At 33.3% G+C, this 23182-nt stretch overlaps 1 protein-coding gene across 3 annotated transcripts in view; it reads right to left on the reverse strand.

Annotated features, from left to right (window-relative positions):
* The window catches only part of LOC142236529 (uncharacterized), a 66523-nt gene that overhangs the window by 17108 nt on the left and 26233 nt on the right, over window positions 1–23182 (reverse strand). For 2 of the 3 annotated variants that reach the window (XM_075307760.1, XM_075307759.1), the window contains 2 exons: window positions 2760–4156; window positions 1176–2704 (listed from right to left, as the gene is read on the reverse strand). In XM_075307760.1, coding sequence (XP_075163875.1) covers window positions 1176–2704; window positions 2760–4156 — 2926 coding nt within the window. Of the gene's footprint in view, window positions 1–1175; window positions 2705–2759; window positions 4157–22229; window positions 22461–23182 lie in introns of those variants that run through there. The other variant, XM_075307761.1, reaches the window with a different exon arrangement.

Genomic DNA, 23182 nt, shown 5'->3' on the forward strand with positions numbered 1-23182 from the left:
CTGTAGATTTAAACTGATATTGGAATTTTGAAGGGAATCAACTAGAGGGTCTAGTGCAACACAGCCCAAATTGGAAGCACCAACGGCTGGGACCATGTTTTCGTTGGGATTTCTTATGTTGATAGCGTAGTGTTAGTAACAATTTCAGTAGATAGATGAGGAGAGTGTATTTTCTGAAAAAATGATGAATTGTGGCGAATTGCGGGATTGCGTTTTTGTTTTGAGTGTTTTGATTAATTAAGAAGAACATGTTTTTGTTTTAAAGGAAAATAGGAAAATTAGTAAAGTACATCAAGATACAATGAAAATTCTCTTTCTACTCTCATGTTCTTAAGATGGTAACATCGATAAGAGATAGAGAGAGAAATCTCAAGTCTCTTGATTTAGCTCTATGGCATAACTGTTATAGCATAAAGTACAGATATTTAAAGAGATATAGCTCTGTAGAGTGTAGTGTATTTAGTATCAATTGAAACTAAAATTAGCAATATGACGCAAAGAGAAAACAGGCAATAACATTTGGTATTGATATTTTAAAAAAATACCATACCTTTGGTTTAAATGCAAAAGGGTATAACATAGCTTACGACATTTCCGTTGGAAAAGTTGAAAAAGATAAATAATAATATCGAGTATATCAATGGGGCTTTAAAACATAAATCGAATTTATACTAAATCTCAATATTTCTTTAATGGTTGAGATATCGAATTTAGGTTTAATACAAATTCGTTTAAATCCAATTGAAAATCGGGTATATAGTCTAAAAATCCCGAACTCAGATTGCGCTTGAAAAATTCCATTATATTTATTCATATTGTTAACCGATTCACAATAGTTCATTATTGTGAATTAAAGCAAGAGGCTATTCACCAATTTCTACTGTTAACAGAGTTCTGTGAAATTGAAATATTAGACAATAATAAAAGAAACTCTTAGACAAATATGTATCTGATTTCAACACTTTTTCCAATGTAATAGTTGAAAATTCGAACATATCTCCAATGTTTGTCCTTTTTGTACTAACAAACGCAGAAGTCTATCCATTTGCTCATCTATGTAACATTTTCTAAACGATACAATATATTCGAAAATGTCATTTAGCATGTTATATCCTTTTGCTTTCTATCGAAATGCCGATAGGGACTTAAAGTCTACAAATAAAATGATTACATACTTGGTGGTTGCCTTCCATTTGTTGGCCTCTTTGGTGGCTTCCAATTGTTCGGGTGGCAACTCAATGTCCTCGCGATGGGGATCAGCATCATCTTCCACATGAGAGAATGTTACCTTTTTGTCCGAGGGTGCTGGTGAGGCTTCTTTTTTCACCGAAAGTCTATTGTCCTGCTGCATCTCAATGCTGACTTGTAAGAGAGTTGATGATGATTTTGTGGTCTCCTCCTCCTCCTCGTCTTGTTCTTCTTCCGTTACAGGTTGTAAGTGGATCTTAGTGCGATCCTCATCTGAAGAGGCAGAATCGATGGAGGAAATGGGAGCCAATAATGTATTTGATTTACGTTCTGGAGTTGCTCTGGAGTCAGGTAATGTCAAAGCTTCCTCTTCGCTACTGCCCATACGATCTAGTGGTATAGATTTGGAGGCGGCCACCTCTTTCATCGCACTGTTATCCTGGGTAGCCAAGGATTGTTTCAAAGCATCCACGGAGGTGGCATCTAAGATAAACTTCAATTCTTCAGCTGCTGCCATAGTGGCATCATCGGGTTGATCTATCTCTTCATAGACATGTTCTCTGCGTAATCGAGGCGCTTTCATTGGAGGTTTGTTAGGATCCTCCTCTTCCGTTGTGGTTTCATTTTTAGCATCAATTTCTTCACCATTGCTGTTACTAGTGGCATTGGCTTGCACCTCACTGATCTCAATTATTTCTTCAGGTTGCACAATACTACTTTGGGGTTCTTCAGCACTGGCGTCTTGCCTTCCCAGACGCTTGCGACTGGGCGATTCATCAAGTTCTTCTATTTCGAGCACGTCATCCGAATCTTGTTTCTCAATAAAATGCGGTATATCACTTCTTTGAGCTTTGGGGGAACTCTTCAGTTTCATTATCTTTGGTTGATCATCGGGAATTGGAGCAACTTTGTCCTCCTTACCCAAATGCAAACGTTTGATATTCAAACGTTTCTTCTGACGATCGGCCATGCTCTTTAGCTTCTTCATCATGGGGAAACAACGTGGACCCTTGGGATGTTGGTAAACCGGTTCAACTTCTTGGTGTTCTTGCTCTTGTGGCACCTGCTCCAAACTATGTTGGAGGCTTGGAGAGTTCGTAAAGGAATCGGGCAGTGAATGAGCGTCTTCGTTAGATCTGTTACCGTAACGACGGCGCCTGAAGAGACGACGAACTTTATTGAAACGATTGGCTGCCTTGGATTTGGCTGTTGCGAGTACAGAATCGGAAACACAAGAGAAGCTTTCACTGTGCAAACTATTGTTTTCGTGATCTGTGTCTCGTGGCAAATGATGTTCCGAATGGTGACCTTCGTCTTCTTCTTCTTCGGAGAGTTCTTGCAAATAGGGATAAGTTTCTTGTATCAATACTTGATCGTCAATGCGGACTTTCTTATTCGATTTTGGCGATTCAGATAAAAAGCGAATCTCTTGGGACTTCCTAAGCATTAACACAATCTCCGGTTCCTCATTGGGGCCCAGAGGACGTTTGTATAGGTGGGTCCATGGATAACCGCCCTGGAATGAAAATTTCATATTAATAATTCTTCGAGAGTCCGTCCTAAACACTTACCCTTTCCTTGGCTCTTCTTAGATCTTCCCAGCGATAAGTTTGTAATGGTACAGGAGGCTTATCCGCCGTGGTCTGGACCAAATATTTTTTCAAGGATTGATAATATTCCCGTTTACAGTCTAAGGCTAATTTTTCAGCTTCACTCGACTCGGCCCCTTGAAGTGAAGGCAAAGATTCTATGAAACGTTTACGCTCAGCCTCGTCCGATTCAGTTTGAGGTGTTGGTACTGTAACTAATTTTAGATTAGTTGAATTTTCTGTCCCAGTGGCATTGGGAGAATCCTTATTTTGTGAATCTAAAATGCTGGTAACTTCGGAAATTTGTTGATCAACCACTTGCGAAAGCTGCGAGTGACTTTGTGATGCATCTACTTGGTCACATGACTCCTTCTCAGCTTTTTCAGTTTTAGGAGGTTCTTCTCCCGATTCTCCAGGAATTGATTGCTCCGTGGCTTGATTTGTGGTTGGGGGTTCAGTCTTTTCGGTTATAGTATCCTCCTGCTGTAGGGAGGTTAAGGTGTTATAATTATTCGTTTCAAATGTCTTGACAACTTCTGCTTCGATGTCGTGGAGTAATTGTTGAGCTGCCTTTGCTATTTCTTCCTTATTGATGTCAGACAATTCACCATTTAGATAATCACCAGTGGCACTAGTAACGATCTCTTCAATTTGAGCTGCCTGCAATAGATTGTTGGTATCTATGATCTGTTCCACAGGTTGTTTGCTTATAACTTCCGCTGGTTCAACTTCAATAACAGAACGTACATTCTCTGCAGTTTCTATTTTAGAGCAGCCAACTTGCAATTCCTCTTTGGCTGGTGGTAGCTCATTAATACCAACACTTTCTTTGCTGACAATGGCGTCGTTTAGGGTCTCTATCAGATGAGATTCGATATCAAGAATTTTATCGTTAATGACATGGATAGGGGATACTGTGACTTCTTCCTTCTCCTTGGAGTTTTGTTGCTCTTTGACTAACACTGATTCTTCACAGTCTTCTTTGGTATTTGTTTTGGCGGAGGATTGATTCGATATGTCGCTGGTGGTTTCTGGATTAGCAATGGAGGGAGGGTTGGTTGTTGCTGTTTCTGTCTTAACTAAATGATCTGTTTCTGTTTTAGAACTACTACTGACTAGTTGCTTAACACTAGATTTGTCATCGTCACTGTCACTGCTGACACTTTCGCTGTCACTGTGACTGTCGTTGTGCGTTGTGAAATCCTCTGTTGTGGATTGTTGCGACGCATTCACCGGGCATTCATTGGCATTGTCTTCGTCGTCCTTTTTTGATGGTGAAGACTTGGGTGGTTTCTTTTCTTCTGTGGCATTTATTGGACTAAGTACTTGAAGAATTGCAGGTTGTTCGATTGAAATTTCATTGGATCCAGGTAATGACACTGTGGAATAGAAAACCAAGGAAAACCACAAGAGTTTTAGTGAAAGTTATTATGGACATAGTGTAAAAAACATAGAGGACATTGAACAAATTTTGTATATGATAGAGTGAAAATAGTGAAGTAAAATATCGTTATCATCACCATTCATTCACCATTTAAATGAAAATGATTTGTTCTCTAATTTCTGAAGTTCTTATGATAGCCCAAGTAAAGCATATCAAATTTTATTTGGCCTTTTTTAACTAAAATTTAAATATCAGGAAACATTTTTAGAATAGATAAATAAATAAATTGCACATACCATAAATTTTTTGATATATTTGATTCGTTTTGGGAAATGCGTTTTCTATGCTAAACAAAATTCGCATTCGTATTTTAAGGACAAGAATTCTTTATCCTCACGAAATATTTTTTTTTTAGGGTATATTATGTGAATATATGCAATTTATATTAAGGTTACTCATAAGACACATGATACCTTGTTTGCTTCTTACTGAGGTGAGTGACATTTGGCGTATGAATAACATCAATTTCAATTGCTCATACAACACACAATAGACTTGTGGCATTTAAGGAATTATAAACTCCATACACATAATTCTCGAAATCGTTATATAAAAATAAAGTGAAAACAAAAGTAAATTAGTACAAAAAATTTTTGATTTATTATACAACATATTGTATCATAAAAATGTTTCCACAAATTGCTTCCATTAAGAAATGTTTATTTTGCCTTTAACTTAAAGGTAACTTTGATATGATTACATAACTATTTATTAAGTTTAAGATAATATTTTTTTCTTTTGCATACGTATGGTTTTATTTCAAAATAATAAGATTTAGAAACATATTCGTCATAATGGCTTCAAAATTTCTCTTTACTTTTTAAAATAACGCTATATAAATAGAATATGCATTGTGCATATAGTACATGCGTGTGTCACAGTAATATATTAGTTTTATAAAAACAATAAAGATGAGAATATGTCGCTCCCTATCTCTCTCTCCAGAAACTAACTTACATGTGGCTTATTACATAAACATATTTGGCGATGATGTTAAAATAGAGAGAGAGCGGATGAGTGAGCTTAACATATGATACTAATGAATGCCGACATGTGTGAGAGTAACAATCAATTGTGAAATTGGAAATTATCGGTTGTGTATATTTATATGTAGTATATATGTGTTTGTTCATCGTTTCTCATTTTTGTAATTAATTTTTTGTTTGTTTATAATATATGTTATGATTGACTAATATGCATTTATCTGTACTAAATACCTATTACTGAAAGCTAAATGAAATTTGCAAGCAAAAGAAAAGTACAAGACATTACAAAGAGATATATGTATCTTGCACAGTGGTTTTGAAATACATGGTATGTATATTTATAAAAACAATATATTGACTGTTATAATAGAAATGGCAAAAAAATTGGAAGTTATTCTAAAGGCACAACTTTAAAAGCACTTCCAAAAATGTCCTCCCAAAGATGTTCTTTATTTTAACTGTAGAGGAAGTTCAATTGAGTCATTTTTTTATAACTCGCTTTTTTCATATTTTTAATAGGATATTAAAAACTTTTTTGTTTCAAATGCGTTAAAAACAGATTAAGAATTAATAAAATGGCACAAATTATTAAAAATTTGCCGGAAAAAAATGCTAAATACCTTCTGGAAAAATTGCGAATTTTTGGAAAATATTTGATTTTAAACATTCAAGACACGCGTTATAATGCATTAAAAATCATAAAAAATTTAAAAAATTATTTATTTGTCAAAATATCACAAAATTTCTTAATTCTCATCCAAAACACTGAATTTGGATCACACCTTAAGAAGTGGTGCAAATTCAGTTCGCCGGCTATTGAAATGGAGGACATCCGTCCTATGAAAAGCCCATGTTAAATTCATCGCTTCTACGCCAATTTTGCACCACTTCCGCATCCAAGAAGAAAATTTTCACTACTTTTTTGGCGACGCTTTTTTGTTGGGTACATTTATGGCAATCTTACGGTCCGATTTTCTATATGAAAAAAAAAAACACTGTACAATGAAGGGTTTGCAGAATAATGGTATTTCCAGCATCGATAATGCCTTCAGTTGGGAAAGTTATTTTTTGCTCTTTACTATTTGTTTTCAGAAACATTAAAAAAGAATGAAGAATGAATAAAAAGTTTTTGGAAAAAATAAAGTGCTTGTACGGAGAGAGAACATAATGTTGAAAATTGACATGGTGTGTTGGACGTATAATGTACATACACACAAAAAAATAATACATTTATTTTATGAATATTTAGTGTTCACAAAAATTTTCCAAACACGGAATTCATAAATTATATGAAAACAATTCATAAAATAAAAATAGAGGTTTTCATTGACTACGAATGTATACATAATATGAATGGAATTTTTAATAATATAAATGGAGTATACATATTTTTGTCATTGAAAAATATGAACTTTTACATAATATATAATAAAACCTTCATGCATTAAATATAACTTGTCATTTAGATTTCGGATTCTTAATGCCTGCATAATTGGTCAAAATATATGAACCCATTTAATAAAACCGGCATTAAAGTCCAGCCAGCAAAGAACATAATTCTATAATTAATAATTATAATATTTTATATTATTTTTAAACATAAGCACCAACGCTTCCAGTTTATATTGTTGTTTCGTTAATTTTTTTACGGCAATAAATAATCTTGGAATAGCGACGAAGACTCAACCTGTACTGAAAAACTCAAACACACGTGTTGCCTTCAAAACGTTATGTTTCGTTTTTTTTTTGTCTCGTATTATATGCTTGTATTGTATACACATGAGAGTAACTCTATGTTGTGGCTTTCTCACGCTAAGAGAAAACCAATATTTTTGATATATTAATTAAAGTTTCATTAATTTTATGAAACCGTCCCTATATGTTATTAAAAAATTCATAATTTCATAACAAGTATTTACGAAAACAATATATTATGTAGACGTACACATTTTTTATGAAAAAGTCCATAAATTTATAAAAATGTACAAATTTATGTACAAATTCATGTTTTTTTTGTGTGTATAAAGAGCTATAATAGTAAAAAAAGTTTTGTCGAAATAGTATCAACCTTCTGAATGCTTATCGAGCTCGAAAATGAGAAGATTAATCATTAATGTCATTACAAAAACTAATTGAATTATTATTTTAATTGATTAAACATTAATTATTATTTAAATGAATATTTTCCAAACATAAATATTATTTAAAGGGAATAATTTAAAGTGTAGTTTTTTTTCCTATATAGAGATTGGTTTATATATCTATATAAGGTATACGTAACTCTCAGCGATGGCTAACTCTATTCGTAACAGGTTGCCAGATAAGTCTCCGGTCTGACACATAGATGGCGTCGATACTATTAAATTTTTATTATTATTTTTATATAGTACCAACCTTCAAATGATTCGTGTCAAAATTTGACGTCTGTAAGTCAATTAGTTTGTGAGATAGAGCGTCTTTTGTGAAGCAACTTTTGTTGTTGTGAAAAAAATGGAAAAAAAAGTAATTTCGTGTTTTGATAAAATACTGTTTTCTGAAGGGGAAAAATACGGTGGAAGCAAAAACTTGGTTTGATAATGAGTTTCCGGACTCTGCTCCAGGGAAATCAACAATAATTGATTGGTATGCAAAACTCAAGCGTGGTGAAATGAGCACGGAGGACGGTGAACGCAGTGGACGCCCGAAAGAGGTGGTTACCAGCGAAAACATCAAAAAAATCCACAAAATGATTTTGAATGACCGTCAAATGAAGTTAATCGAGATAGCAGAGGCCTTAAAGATATCAATGGAACGTGTTGGTCATATCATTCATCAATATTTGGATATGCGGAAACTCTGTGCAAAATGGGTGCCGCGCGAGCTCACATTTGACCAAAAACAACAACGTGTTGATGATTCTGAGCGGTGTTTGCAGCTGTTAACTCGTAATACACCCGAGTTTTTCCGTCGATATGTGACAATGGATGCAACATGGCTCCATCACTCCTGAGTCGAATCGACAGTCGGCTGAGTGGACAGCGACCGGTGAACCGTCTCTGAAACGTGGAAAGACTCAAAAGTCCGCTGGTAAAGTAATGACCTCTGTTTTTTGGGATGCGCATGGAATAATTTTTATGGATTATCAATGACTATTATATGGCGTTATTGGAGCGTTTGAAGGTCGAAATCGCGGCAAAACGGCCCCATATGTTCCACCAAGACAACGCACCGTGCCACAAGTCGTTGAGAACGATGGCAAAAATTCATGAATTGGGCTTCGAATTGCTTCCCCACCCACCGTATTCTCCAGATCTGGTCCCCAGCGACTTTTTCTTGTTCTCAGACCTCAAAAGGATGCTCGCAGGGAAAAAAATTGGCTGCAATGAAGAAATAAAATGATTCCTCTCTTGCTCTCTCTCTCTACATATATGTAGCGTTTTTAATACTCAATCCTATTTAATGTAACCAGAAGTAGAAGAGCTGCTTAATGTTTGACACAATTTGTAGTTACTATCATTTTACCGTTATTGACAATGATGCTATCATCAAATCGTTCAAGCACACACACGCACATATACAGACTGATAATGACAACCATCACGTGTCAATTGAGTATACGAATACTTAACACACAGTAAGAGAATAGCTTAACAAAATGGCAATAAACACAAACATTTGAAAGAGGTTTGCAAACAACACTCTTTTACACATTATTCGATTAAAGAGGCATTATTCGATTAAAGGTTTTCTCAAACCTTTGTCTTTTTATCTTTATATATTTCTAATCACATCAGTTATCTTTAAGATAATCTTTTTCTAGAAAGCCTCAAATATTCCCATATATGTATGTATATATTTTTTATTTTTTTCTATTTCGTGATATGGTGCTCTATATCACTATAAACCACTGTACTTTGCCATAAAGTTGTCTGATATTTGCAACAGCAATAGTAATAGACACAATTTCAAATACCCAAACCTATGTGAATGTTCAAAATATGTTTGCGTCGATTGATGGCGTTGTTGTGTTTTTGAAATTATTTTCACCGATGCTCTCTAAATAAAAATTTTGAATCGTAGCCAAAAAGTCTTTAGAAAACATGGGGCAATTACGAAATTGTTTTTAGTTTGGTGTACACAATTTTCAGAAGATTCGTTTTATATTTTTCTAATGTATAAATGATATTGGACATGGAGTGGAATTCTAGTATACTGAGACACAAATATGTTCCATGTAAATTTAGTAATATTTTGGGAAAAAAGTAGACATTGCACAGCAAGTGTGGCTAACTGCTGGGTGGGTGGTTGAATTCATGACACTGAAGATAAATGCCGCCTACTCATATGACATAGATCTTAGAGGAAAACTTAATTTTCTTATTTTTTCATATACAATTTACAAGTTAATATTATTGAGGGTCTCCTGTCTTGGAACTATGATCACCTTGTTGCTCTATGAGTCACCAATAATTTTAATTCACTAATTTCAATGCTATGTTGTCAATAGAATATTTGATCGTTCAGCCCTTTTTTTGACAAAATATTTTCGAACTTTGTTTAAGGGGCTATTTCCAAATGGATTTTTGGTAGTTTCCTATTTTGATTTTTATTTCAAAATATTTTTTTCTTTTTCGCCAATTTCAGATGAGAACAAACCGCCCGTACCGTGGTGCAGAAATCAACTACTAAATCGTATGAATTCATTTTGTATGACCCCAAATATGCTTTTGTGTTTTTACTGATCTTTTTTTTTTGTTTGCTTCTTGTTTTCATCTTGCTTGGCTCTATCCATCGATTTGGCTATTTTCTTTGGTCTAGCTTTTAAATGAGAATAAATTAACAGCAAAAACATTATAGTAGCCGTTGGCTACAAAAGTTCGCACATGTATCAAGAGCAAATATCATTTAAACAACCAGGCAATTTTTTTCATTCTTATGATGCTAATAATTCCCATTTCTCTTGCTCTCATTGTTATTAAGTTGCTGTGCCACGAATAATCCCTTTTACTAGCCTCGCAGTTAGAATTTTATTGACGTTTTCCGTTTATTGTATTGTTTGTTTGTTTTGAAAATGTACACATACATGGGCGTCAATGAATATCGTATATCTTTAGCGAACCTCCCTACTCCAAGTACACAGAAAAAAAAATTCCGTAGTTAAACTAATGCTAAATTAAACTGTCCATAAAGCTCGATTAATAATTGTAAAATTAGATATAATGCATTTGGACGTTAATTGCCTGTTTCGGTATCAGGCTAACATGAAATATAATAAACTTGTTTTTATTGCAAAAATTTTTTTTTATTTTTTTTTTGCGAAATTTTCCACAGCCCAATGAAAATTTCGTTTTTTTAAGTAAGTCTCAAACATTTTAAGAACTAAACGTGAGTATAGAATTCAATGACCGTACACATAAGTTCAATATGAACTAAAGCAAATGAAAATTTTCGCACGATTCCCAAAAATAGTAAGAATGAACTACTGTATGGTTAAAATGGTCATGATTTGGCGCCAATGATTTTCTTCTTTAATTTTAATTAATTTCTTCTTCTATGAGAGTGTGTAATTTCCAGAACTGCAGTTAAAAAGATCAACGTGGCATTAAATTTTCCTGGTTTTAACAACGCTTTGTGGAAATCTCAAAATGTGGAGTAAAATTTAGTTCAATTTTCGTACGAGTTAGTTTATTCTTCCTATAAAACAGTTTACTTTTTTTCGGTGTACATTAGACGAAGGTGAATCTGCAATTTTATTCAAAAACATATTTTTAATTTAAATTTTATTAATATTAAGATTGTACCACCTAATGTTTAGGATACAAAATGTACACATTAAGAACAAGTTTTTTTTTTTTTAAGAAAGAATTGTTAGGACATCCATCTTTAACAATTTGCGTTCCTCCATTAAAGGCTTGTGCCTTTGAAGGAAGTCTAATTTTCCATAATGTGTATAAAAACATTTTTAAATTAGAGAAATAATCTTTAAATTATTTATTTATTTATTTATTTATTCAAGTCTATGGAAATACAACATTCCTTACAGACTACTTAAAACTAAAAATATATCAAATCTAGAATATTAACAAATTTAGAAAATTTATCAAATATATCAATATCCTCATTGGAGATATTATTGAATTCAGCCAATGCACGACTCATTGGTTCATTGGAACCATAATTAGTCCTATGATGGGGTATATGAAACAATTCACTACTACGCAATGTTCTTAGAGGAACCCTGAAGCGAATATTTTCAAGTAAACACGGGCAATCTATGTCACCAGAAATAAGTTTATAAATGAATATTAAAGACAAATAACAACGCCTATTAGCCAAAGTTTTCATATGAATTAAACGACATTTTGCTTCATAAGTAGGATGCGGTACAGAAAAATTAAGAGGGTATAGTGCAAAATTTATAAATTTCCTCTGAATCCTTTCGAGTCTTTGGGAATGTATTCCATAATAAGGACTCCAAACAAAAGCACCATATTCCAATTTAGACCTAACTAAAGCAGTAAATACTAACTTAACTGAATAAGGATCCTTGAAATCTCTACAATTTCTCTTGATGAAAGCAAGCAATGAATATGCCCTTGGGACAATATAATCAATATGGCGGGTAAAAGTGAATTTAGAATCATGAATTACACCAAGATCCTTTATCTCCTCAACCCTACTCAAAACAAATCCATTTAACGTATAGTTATAAAAAATGGGATTCCTGCACTTATAGTAAGAAATAACATTACATTTCTGAATGTTAATTTCAAGTAGATTCATATTACACCAATCAGCTATATTTCTCAAATCCTCTTGAAGACGAAACAAATCTCTAACCGAAGATATGCGCAAAAATAGCTTGAGATCATCAGCATAAAGAAGAATACTCGACCAATTTACCAATTATCTTTAAATTAAATGATTATATCTTTAAATTGAAGATAAAAAAGCTCATTTTGAGAGTTTGTCATTTTTCTTTCTATACTCACTACCAATAGGATGCAGGAGGGGTGGTATACTAACTTTGTAAATCTTTGTTACAACATTCCATAAAGTCGATTTAGCGATGTCCGTTTGTCTCTTGAAAATATGTTAACTTCACTCGAAAAAAAGTGAACTCTCTTTCAGTAAAGCCAATTTAACTTTATTTTAGTTCATGGAATTATTATAATTATTATATATAGTTAAGTGAACTAAAAAACACACAAATGAAGTAAAAAGTTTTACTAAATTCGTACTTCTCACAAAATAGTTCATTATTTATTTAAATTTGTAAATTTTACTATAAATTCGTCCATGATGAACTTCGTATGTCACCAAAGACATTCTTACAATTTTGAACTCCAAATTTTTCTTTAAAACTCCAAATTTTTCTTTAAAACTACAAAATTTTCTTTAACAGATGAAAAAAATTAATAATAATAAATTTTTTGAATTTGTCGAAAAATATTTACTTATTTCTGTGATATCGGTGTGATGTCAGCGTTTGTAATACTGTTTATTTGAAATTTTCTAAAAATATTAAAAATTTTCTAAAATTAGCTAAATGTTTTCTTCCTGGTGTTTCACTGTTTTTTCAGTATTCTGAACGAAAAAGGTTATCGACATGAAACTTGGAAGAAACAGTAGAATCGTAATGTAAACGTGCCATATCGGACCACTTTTAGGTAGAACCCTCATATAAATCGACAACAAGATTTCATTTTCGGAGGCTCTTGGAAGAGAAAGTTTCATCCAATACGCTTGAAATTAAGTAAGTGATGTTAACATATGCCCTCTAGCAACCATCCAAAAATTGTTCCATATAATTATATATAGCCCCCATATAAACAGATCCTCTGTTTAAGTTCCGGTGCTCTTTGGAGGACCAAATTTCAACTAATCCGGCAGAAATTTGGTACGTGATGTTAGTATATGCCCTTTAACAGCCACGGAAAAATTGGTCCATATTGGATCATAATTATATGTAGCCGCGTTATAAACTGATCACCAGATTTGATTTTCGGAGGCTCCGGTTAAAATTTCGTACGTGATATTTTCTACCAAGCGTACAAAACTGGGTCCACATCAGTACATAATTATATATAGCCCCCATATAAACCGATCCCCAGATTTGACTTCTGGAGCTTCTTGGAGGAGCAAATTTCATCAGATACGGTTTAAATTGGTCCTCTAATTACCTTGCGAAAATTTATTTATATCGGTTCATATTTATTTATAGAAAGAAAAGGAAAAATTTATGTTTCCTTTTTTATTTTATCACCACTGTGCCAATTTCCTTTGACTTATTTATCTATGTTACTATTATTTCTTTTTTTTTCATATTCATACACAAATCTAGGGGTTTTGTAGGCAATTTACCAAAATTCACCGTACATTCGACTATGATAGAATGATAACCAAAGATAAATATGACAAACAGAAAAGATTTCTTAATGGTATTCGGTGGTCTCTTATGTTCAACACATTTTTCAAAAATAATTCTATTGTAGTTTTTGTTGTGACTATAGCCGGCAGTGCAGACGCCGATTTCACATTCGCTTTTAGAACAACTTAGACATTTGTGTCAAGCAAAATTATTTAAAATAATTGAATTTTTACACGCACATATTTATTTAGTTATATGTATGTATACATACAAATCGTTTTTGATTGGATTGTGTGTGTGTGTGTGTTTTTAATTTTTCCTTTCGTTTCATTGATAAAATATTTCATTTTTCATCTTTGTATAATGGGAATGTGTAATTCCCTGTATACACCCCTAGCAATTGTGACCCAATTAAATATGCCCTCAAAATTTAATGAACGATTTGTGATCGTTTTTGAAACAAGATGAATGAGAACGTTCGTGCAGTTTTGCATCGGTATGTGTGATATGTGTTCTTAGCCATTGCAATGAATATGCGATCCTTGGTAACGTATACGTATTTCCCCAGCATTCTATGTAACTCATACGTCAGAGTTGACCCAATAAGGTTATTGAATTTAAAATAGGTTGTAAATCAATTTGGTGATATGAAATATTCTTTAACTATACGAGTGCTGTGGGTGCAAATCTAACATTGACAAGTAACGACGACAGATCGATCGAATGGGCTGACTATTATGTACTATCCACTTTTAATATTAATTTCCTTAGTAAATTTCAAGGTGAACATATAAAATAGACTCTAGGAAATTCTTCTTGAATATGGAGTTTAGTTTATAGATTGAACTAACCTTTTTTGAGGTTTCCACAATGCGTTGTTAAAAAAAGGAAAATGTACGAAATTACATATTCTCATAAAATTAGTGCAGTAGCTCCTACTAATTATGAGAATTGCACCAAAATATTCTTCAACTTTAGATTTTATTGAAATTATTTGTATGGTCATTGGATTTTTTACCAATTTTTAGTTCATAAAAATTTTGAAGTATAGGAAAATTTTTCTCGAAAAAAATAATAAAATTAAACCAAAGTCAAACAAATTTTTTACAATAAAAATAAATTAAATTTAGCATCAGCCTAACGATGGGCGTTTTTCTGTGTGGTGACCTACTTTTTGTGAGATTTTAAGATATGATCTCATATATATATTTAAGATATGATCCCATAACAGGTTGGCTGATAAGTTCCCGATCTGACACATAGATGGCGTCGCTACTATTAATTTTTTATTATTATTTTTATATAGTGTTACATATAATACACAATAATTGAAACGCACGCGTCTGCTGTCTGTTTCTAACTGATTTATTAATCCATTATCATACATATTTAAATTTAGATATTGAGAGAGAAATAGCGGAACTTATATACATACATACTTATAACTAATTATGTTTACATACATGACACTCCTCCCTTCTTTACATAAAAACTAACATACGTATATTCTTTTAGTTTTTTTTTTTTTAACTCTATTTTCCTATACCTTAAACATATTTTAGTCAATATCCATTTTTACGTTCTGAGCTTCTAAGTTTCTCTTTTGACTCCGTGTCACCATCTGTCTAGTTTGCTGCTCTTTCTCTATTTTATTTCTTTTTGCGTCCTTGTCGTCTTCATACTCACTATCTGACCTTATTCTCTTTGCCGTGCCCTTCTTTACTCTATAATATCTAAATGGGCTGTATTGAATTTGATGATGTTGTTGTGATTTACATTTTTTTAATTGATCAACATGCACATGTCTATTCCTTCCATTTATATTTACTATATACCTAATACCACTTAATATCTGTACAATTATGCACGTAATCCATTTACAATAATTATCAAATACGTTCCTGTATAAAACTGTTTCACCTATTTTAAATACTTTTCTGTCTCTAGGTATTTTCTCCCTTGAACTTTTTTCCTTCATAGTTTTTATATTTGTTTCCACTTTCTTTACATTTCTCGACTCATGCAAATTATGTTTAGAGTTATGCCTTACATTATCAATTAAAGATTTTGGTTTGTAACTAAACATTAATTGTGATGGTGACTTCCCAATACTCATACAAGGTGCTGTTCTGTACCCAAAAAGAAAATTATCCAGTACAAAATTAAATGATTTTTCTCTCATTCTTGGGTCTAATACCATTTTCTTCAAGGCTGTCTTTAATGTCTGGACAGCCCGCTCTGCGCTTCCATTGGACTGAGGATGATAAGGTGGTGTCTTTGTGCATTTAATTAGATTTTTCCGGCAAAATTCCTGAAATTCGTATGATCCAAAAGGCGGACCGTTATCGGAAACAATTTCTGTTGGCAAGCCAAAAACAGCGAAAAATTTACGTAAGATCTCACACACCATCTTGGCTGTTTTTGACTTAACAGGAATTGCTTCCATCCATTTCGTATAGCTGTCAAAAATTACTAAAATATCTTTATCTTGAAATTGGCAATAATCCATGTGAATACGCTCCATTGGAAAGGTCGCCTCTGGCCATGCATACAATTCGGCTCGGTCCCTGTTCTGTACTCTCTGACAGCATCCGCATCCCTCCACATAATTCGTAATATCTCTATCAATATTCGGCCACCACAATAGAGATCGAGCTCTGGCCTTCATTCTAACTATGCCGATATGCGATGAGCCATGTAATTCCCCTAATAAATTTTTACGAAGGTTCAATGGAATAATAATTCTACTGCCATAAAACAAACATCCATCTTCGGTCGCAATAGAGTTTCTTTTGAGGAAATATTCCCTTACCTTTCCCGCTATATCCCCCTTTGGCCATCCTTCCAAAGTATACACTCTGACGCTGCGAAGAATTCTGTCCACGTTCGTCGCTGCACGAACTTTATCTATATCAACAGGGGTTTCGTTATCATCTATACAAAAATTAATAACACATTCTTCAATACCGGTGGGCTCAGGTAATGGTAGCCTTGAAAGAGCGTCTACATGCACCATATCCTTTCCCTTTCTATAGACGATTTCATAGTCATACATAGAAAGAATAATCGCCCATCTCTGTAACCTATTGGCGGCTACAATGGAGATATCCTTTCTTGGACTAAAAATCTCCCTTAATGGCTGATGATCACTAACTATCGTAAATTTATGGCCATATACATACTTATGGAAACGTTGTACAGCAAAAACAATTGCCAATGCCTCACGATGCAATTGTGAATAATTTTGCTCTGCCGCACTTAACGTTGACGACGCAAACATTACAGGTCGCTCCTTCCCATTTACGAGATGTGACATCACACCACCTACACCATACGGGCTAGCATCTGCGGATATTACAATGGCCAACTCGGGATTGTATGGCGTAAGTACCTCAATATTCAACTCCAGCTCTTTTGCTCTTTCAAACGCTGCATCCTGCCTCTGCCCCCATCTAAACTCCGTATTTCGTTTCGTCAAATCATATAAATACTTCAATTCCGACGATAGTTGTGGTATACAATTATTATAATAATTAACCATTCCCAAAAAGGACTTTAATTGTCCTATATCCTGTGGCTTGGGACAGCTCTCCACAGCCCTAAGTTTTGTTGCGCTTGGTTTTATACCCCCACTATCAATTCGATACCCCAAATATTCTATATTATCCTCAAAAAATGTACACTTTTCCAAATTTACTTTGACGTTAAAATCCAACAATTTATCTAGCACTTCTGTAAGTGTCTTTTCACACTCTACTCTATTTGCACCACCAATAAGAATGTCATCGTAATATATATGTTTATTTCTAACATCTTTTAAGATCTCGCCTATGACTGCCGTAAATATCTGAGGGGCTGTTTTCAGCCCATAAACTAATCGTGTAAATTGGAAAAGACCACGATGCGTATTTATAGTAAGAATTTCCTGTGATCTCTGTGAAACAGGAATTTGTAAATATGCACCCGTCAAATCTAATTTACAGAAAATATTCCATCCAGATATTCCAGCTAAAATATCATCAATTCTAGGTATGACCGTATGGTCCATTTTAACAAATCTATTTACAGTACGTTTGGCATTCATGCACAGACGTAGTTCCCCATTAGCCTTTGTAACTATGACCATTGGACTTGCCCAACGACTGGTTTTCACAGGAACTAAAACTCCATCGGCACATAATCGATCCAGTTCATCTTCCACCTTACTCCTCAACCCATATGGAACCGTATAACTCTTTGTAAATATTGGATATGCCTCTTCAATCAATTCAATTTCGGCTACAAAGTGTTTAACTGTAGATTTGTTGTCTTTTGTAAAAACCGTAGCATACTTCTCCAGACATTCTAAATTCTTACTTTTTGAAATAAGGTTTACGTGACCAAATTGTTTACTTTGAAAATATGATCTCCAATTTATGTACAGAACATCCAGCCATGTACGGCCCAATAACGGCCTAAACACCTTTGGGGAATCAATCACATATAATTCCAAATCAATATTTTTCTTGTTCGTGTGTACCCTGACTTTTGTTTTTCCTATCACCTCTATTTTATTTCCATTCACAGTTTTAAAAATCTTTTCACTTAATAATAACTTTTTGTTGGGAAAATATTTATTAAATAACTCTTTATGACATATCGTTTCACAAGCCCCTGTATCACACTCAAACTCTATTTCTTTATTTTCTACATACAGCTTAATAACTAAACTCTTATACGAACCAATATTGTTTATATAGTAGCACTCATCTTCGTCACTCTCTCCACTTTCGGCTTTATCAATTGTTTTTACATAATTGTTTTTATTTCTCTTAGAACTACTCTCTGCAATATTGTTATTTAAATGCCAACATTCTCTCATATAATGACCTCTCTTTTTACAATGAAAACAAATAACAAATTTACGATTACTATTTTGGGACTCTCCAAGCGCTATTTCTTTCTTCTTGCTTGCGCCTCTTCCTTGCATCATTGTTCTTCGCCTCCCTCTGTGTTCATCATTGTAAGACGAAACAGCAAAACACTCTGCTCCGCGCATTGACTTCACATTTTCGCTTGTCATTTCCATTGCCAATGCAATATCGGTTGCCTTTCTAAACGAATCCAAATTACTCTCACTAAGTAGACGGTTTTGAATGGTTTCCGAATGTAATCCACAAACGAAACGAATTAATAGAGCTCTGTCTAAAAACTCTCTAAAATCACACGTTTGAGCTAGAGTTTTTAATTCAATTATGTATTCAGCTATTGGTTCGTTTTGTTTCTGATCTCTTTTATTAAATTTGAAGCACTCAGCAATTATATTACGTTTTGGTGTGAAATGTTCTTTTAATAAATGTATTATTTGTAAATATGTAAAGTCATTCTCCGTTCGTGGTGCAATTATTGAATGTAATATCTTGTACAATTCTGCACCACCGAGACTTATTAAAAATGATATTTTCGCTTTACATTCTGTGATATTATTTAATAAGAACACGTGTTCCAAACGATTTACGTATAGGGAAAAATCATCGCCCACTGTATAGCACTCGAGAGCTCCAATGATATTTTTATATTCCATTTTATTCACCACGAAAAAGTTTACAATCGAATAGTTAGAAACAATAAAATAAATTGTCTTTTATTATTATTATTATTTTTTTTTTAATTTTTAACTCGTCGCCAATTTGTTACATATAATACACAATAATTGAAACGCACGCGTCTGCTGTCTGTTTCTAACTGATTTATTAATCCATTATCATACATATTTAAATTTAGATATTGAGAGAGAAATAGCGGAACTTATATACATACATACTTATAACTAATTATGTTTACATACATGACATATAGTACCAATCTTCAATTGATTCGTGTCAAAATTTGACGTCTGTAAGTCAATTAGTTTGTGAGATAGAGCGTCTTTTGTGAAGCAACTTTTGTTATTGTGAAAAAAAATGGAAAAAAGGAATTTCGTGTTTTGATAAAATACTGTTTTCTGAAGGGAAAAAAATACGGGGGAGCAAAAACTTGGCTTGATAATGAGTTTCCAGACTCTGCCCCAGGGAAATCAACAATAATTGATTGGTATGCAAAATTCAAGCGTGGTGAAATGAGCACGGAGGACGGTGAACGCAGTGCACGCCCGAAAGAGGTGGTTACCGACGAAAACATCAAAAAAATCCACAAAAATAATTTTGAATGACCGTAAAATGAAGTTGATCAAGATAGCATAGGCCTTAAAGATATCAAAGGAACGTGTTGGTCATATCATTCATCAATATTTGGATATGCGGAAGCTCTGTGCAAAATGGGTGCCGCGCGAGCTCACATTTGACCAAAAACCACAACGTGTTGATGATTCTGAGCGGTATTTGCAGCTGTTAACTCGTAATACACCCGAGTTTTTCCGTCGATATGTGACAATGGATGAAACATGGCTCCATCACTGCACTCCTGAGTCCAATCGACAGTCGGCTGAGTGGACAGGAGTGGACCGGTGAACCGTCTCCGAAGCGTGGAAAGACTCAAAAGTCCGCTGCCAAAGTAATGGCCTCTGTTTTTTGGGAATAATTTTTATCGATTATCTTGAGAAGGGAAAAACCATCAACAGTGACTATTATATGGCGTTATTGGAGCGTTTGAAGGTCGAAATCGCGGCAAAACGGCCCCATATGAAGAAGAAAAAAGTGTTGTTCCACCAAGACAACGCACCGTGCCACAAGTCATTGAGAACGATGGCAAAAATTCATGAATTGGGCTTCGAATTGCTTCCCCACCCACCGTATTCTCCAGATCTGGCCCCCAGCGACTTTTTCTTGTACTCAGACCTCAAAAGGATGCTCGCAGGGAAAAAATTTGGCTGCAATGAAGAGGTGATCGCCGAAACTGAGGCCTATTTTGAGGCAAAACCGAAGGAGTACTACTAAAATGGTATCAAAAAATGGGAAGGTCGTTATAATCATTGTATCGGGAACTATGTTGAATATAAAAACGAATTTTGACAAAAAAAAATGTGTTTTTCTTTGTTAGACCGGGGACTTATCAGCCAACCTGTTATATGATAAAGTCTCGCTCTCACGGTTTATGTAATATCTAGATCTATGCGCCAATTTGATCCGTCCCACACCGGAAAAATTTCCTTAGTTAAACTAATGCACATTTTAACTTATTTTTATTGCAAAAAGAAAATATTTTATTATTTTTTCGAAGTTTTCTGGTGCCCCATGAAATTTTCTTTTTTTTTAAGTAGCCTCAAAAATTTTATGAACTAAAAGTGGGTATTTGGAATTTCTTCAATCATGGAATCGTCAATACCATTCATCGACAGTCACTAAAAAAAATAATTGAATCAATTAAAAATTCAATTGATTTAATTAAATTTTGTGAGTGATTTTTGTTTTGATAAAAGAATTAGTTATATCGATATTAAACAATTAAATTAGATTCTGAATTTTGTACACTAGTAGGTTTTACAATAATGCGCGCACCACTATGTTCTCTGATTTTAGGTCATTGTCACATAAGCAGAGGTGTCATATCATTAGGCAAATAAAGACTACCAAATCATTTTCAACGAATGTCACATTTCATTAGCACATCTAAAAATATATTATTCAAGATTGATTCGTTGGTGTTTGACAATTTGCGTAATTGTGAAAAATAATAGCGTCTCAATATAAACACAATTTCTGAGAAACTGATGTATCAATCACAGAATTATTTATCTAATTATAATTATTTACTTTAACTACTTTACTTATTTTATTTTCATAGCGATACATTAAAAACGATATTCACAAAAATCCATTACTGACATCTGGCGGCTCAGTTGTACAATGACAAAGTTCATAATACAAGTGGTTATGGCGTTTATGGTGATATGGTAACCATGATATGCCAAATTTCAAACATTCACAATAACATTTTATACCGTTACAGTAATTCTATAATATGAAGTAATTTATAGGAAACGAATATTGCTACATCACCCAAAGAAATAATTATTGAAATTTGTATCTCTAAAAAAAAATATTACCAAATTGTATACAAACAAACAGCATTAAGCAACAGTCAATGACCTCATGATAGGTATGATGTTTCACTTGAAAATTTCAATGTCAAGGTCAGCCTAACAACTCTCATTTTCCAGGGAACCATGGAAAAACGTAAATTTTTCGATTTCTCACTTAGGTATGACCATACATATATTACCATGAATTGCTTAGATTTTCAAACGTGCTCATTCATATGTGACGAATATCGACAGAAAGCTATCCATTGCTCGTCATCAGATTTGCGTCGAAATAAGAATATTTTCTATCAACACTTTTGACACACTTGAGTGGAATTGAATGTATGAAGGTTAAATGAGGTGTTTCGTTTTGGATTTTGCAAAAATAGTGAATAGTTTAGAATTTTCCGGTATTATTTTCATATTTGGCAATTGCTATTGATTGTTGTCATGCTTATGTGAATGAGAAATTACGTCAATACCTTAATGAATTGTAACATTTCTAGAATTCTCTCCTTATAAAATCATATTAAAAATTATCCGAAATTTTAATTAAATAATTTGAATGCCACATATTCTCCAAGCACTATTTGTCTTTTGTAAATTGGTATGGTAATGGGCCATTAATGACCTCTTTAATAGTATCATGTAAACAAGAAACAAAATCACTCACCATAATTATTTACTGCACTGAAGAACAAATAAATCATATCTTTTTTTTTTTTGTCAAAATAAAAACAATTTAAAGGTATAATGGAATGATCAAAATAATAAATTTGACATTGTTGTTTTCAAAATAGGAGGTTTCGTTCGTTTAAGTGTGGTTGTTGTTGTTGATTACTCTCTTCGTTTTTGTCACTTCTCTTCTCCGACCCATCCAAAATTTTACTAAGAAAATTTTTGGTAACAATTTCTCACGACATCTTTACTGTTTAATCATATTCTACGAACTAATATCGAGTAGTTGTAAGCTCTCATGAAGAAAACTAAATAATTTCGATGCAATAACCGAGACAAACCATCGAACCAAACTGTGTATGCGGCCCCCAACCACCTCTGCTACTAGCCCATGTCCCAACGGATAATCTAACCAAACGACAACAACACTACAACATCACCATCATTATTATCACCTCTAACCAAATGCCCTCACCCCAGACACCATTGTCATAATCACCAAGTGGTGTTGTGTTGTTGCATGGAGGTTTTGTGTGTGGATTTGTGTCTCTCTCTCTCTCTCTGTTACCGGCTATAAAAGCCGAGCCAAAACAATCGCTATTTTTCGCATTAAAACATAGTCAAATGAATTCATTGGAAATAGAGGGTCGGGCGATAAATTGGTCGACAAATAGGTCATTAGGATAAGGTTTGAAGGTTAAACATAAAGAGATTATAGCACAGTAAAGTATTTGTCATTTAACTAATAACGAAAATAAAGAAATAATAATAAAAATACAACATAAAATAAAATTACCATGATATACATATATAAATTAAATTAAATTAAATTAAATTAAATTAAATTAAATTAAATTAAATTAAATTAAATTAAATTAAATTAAATTAAATTAAATTAAATTAAATTATATTGAATTGAATTGAATTGAATTGAATTGAACTGAATTG

This window comes from Haematobia irritans, chromosome 4 (assembly GCF_050003625.1).
Source record: "Haematobia irritans isolate KBUSLIRL chromosome 4, ASM5000362v1, whole genome shotgun sequence".
NCBI lineage: Eukaryota > Metazoa > Arthropoda > Insecta > Diptera > Muscidae > Haematobia > Haematobia irritans.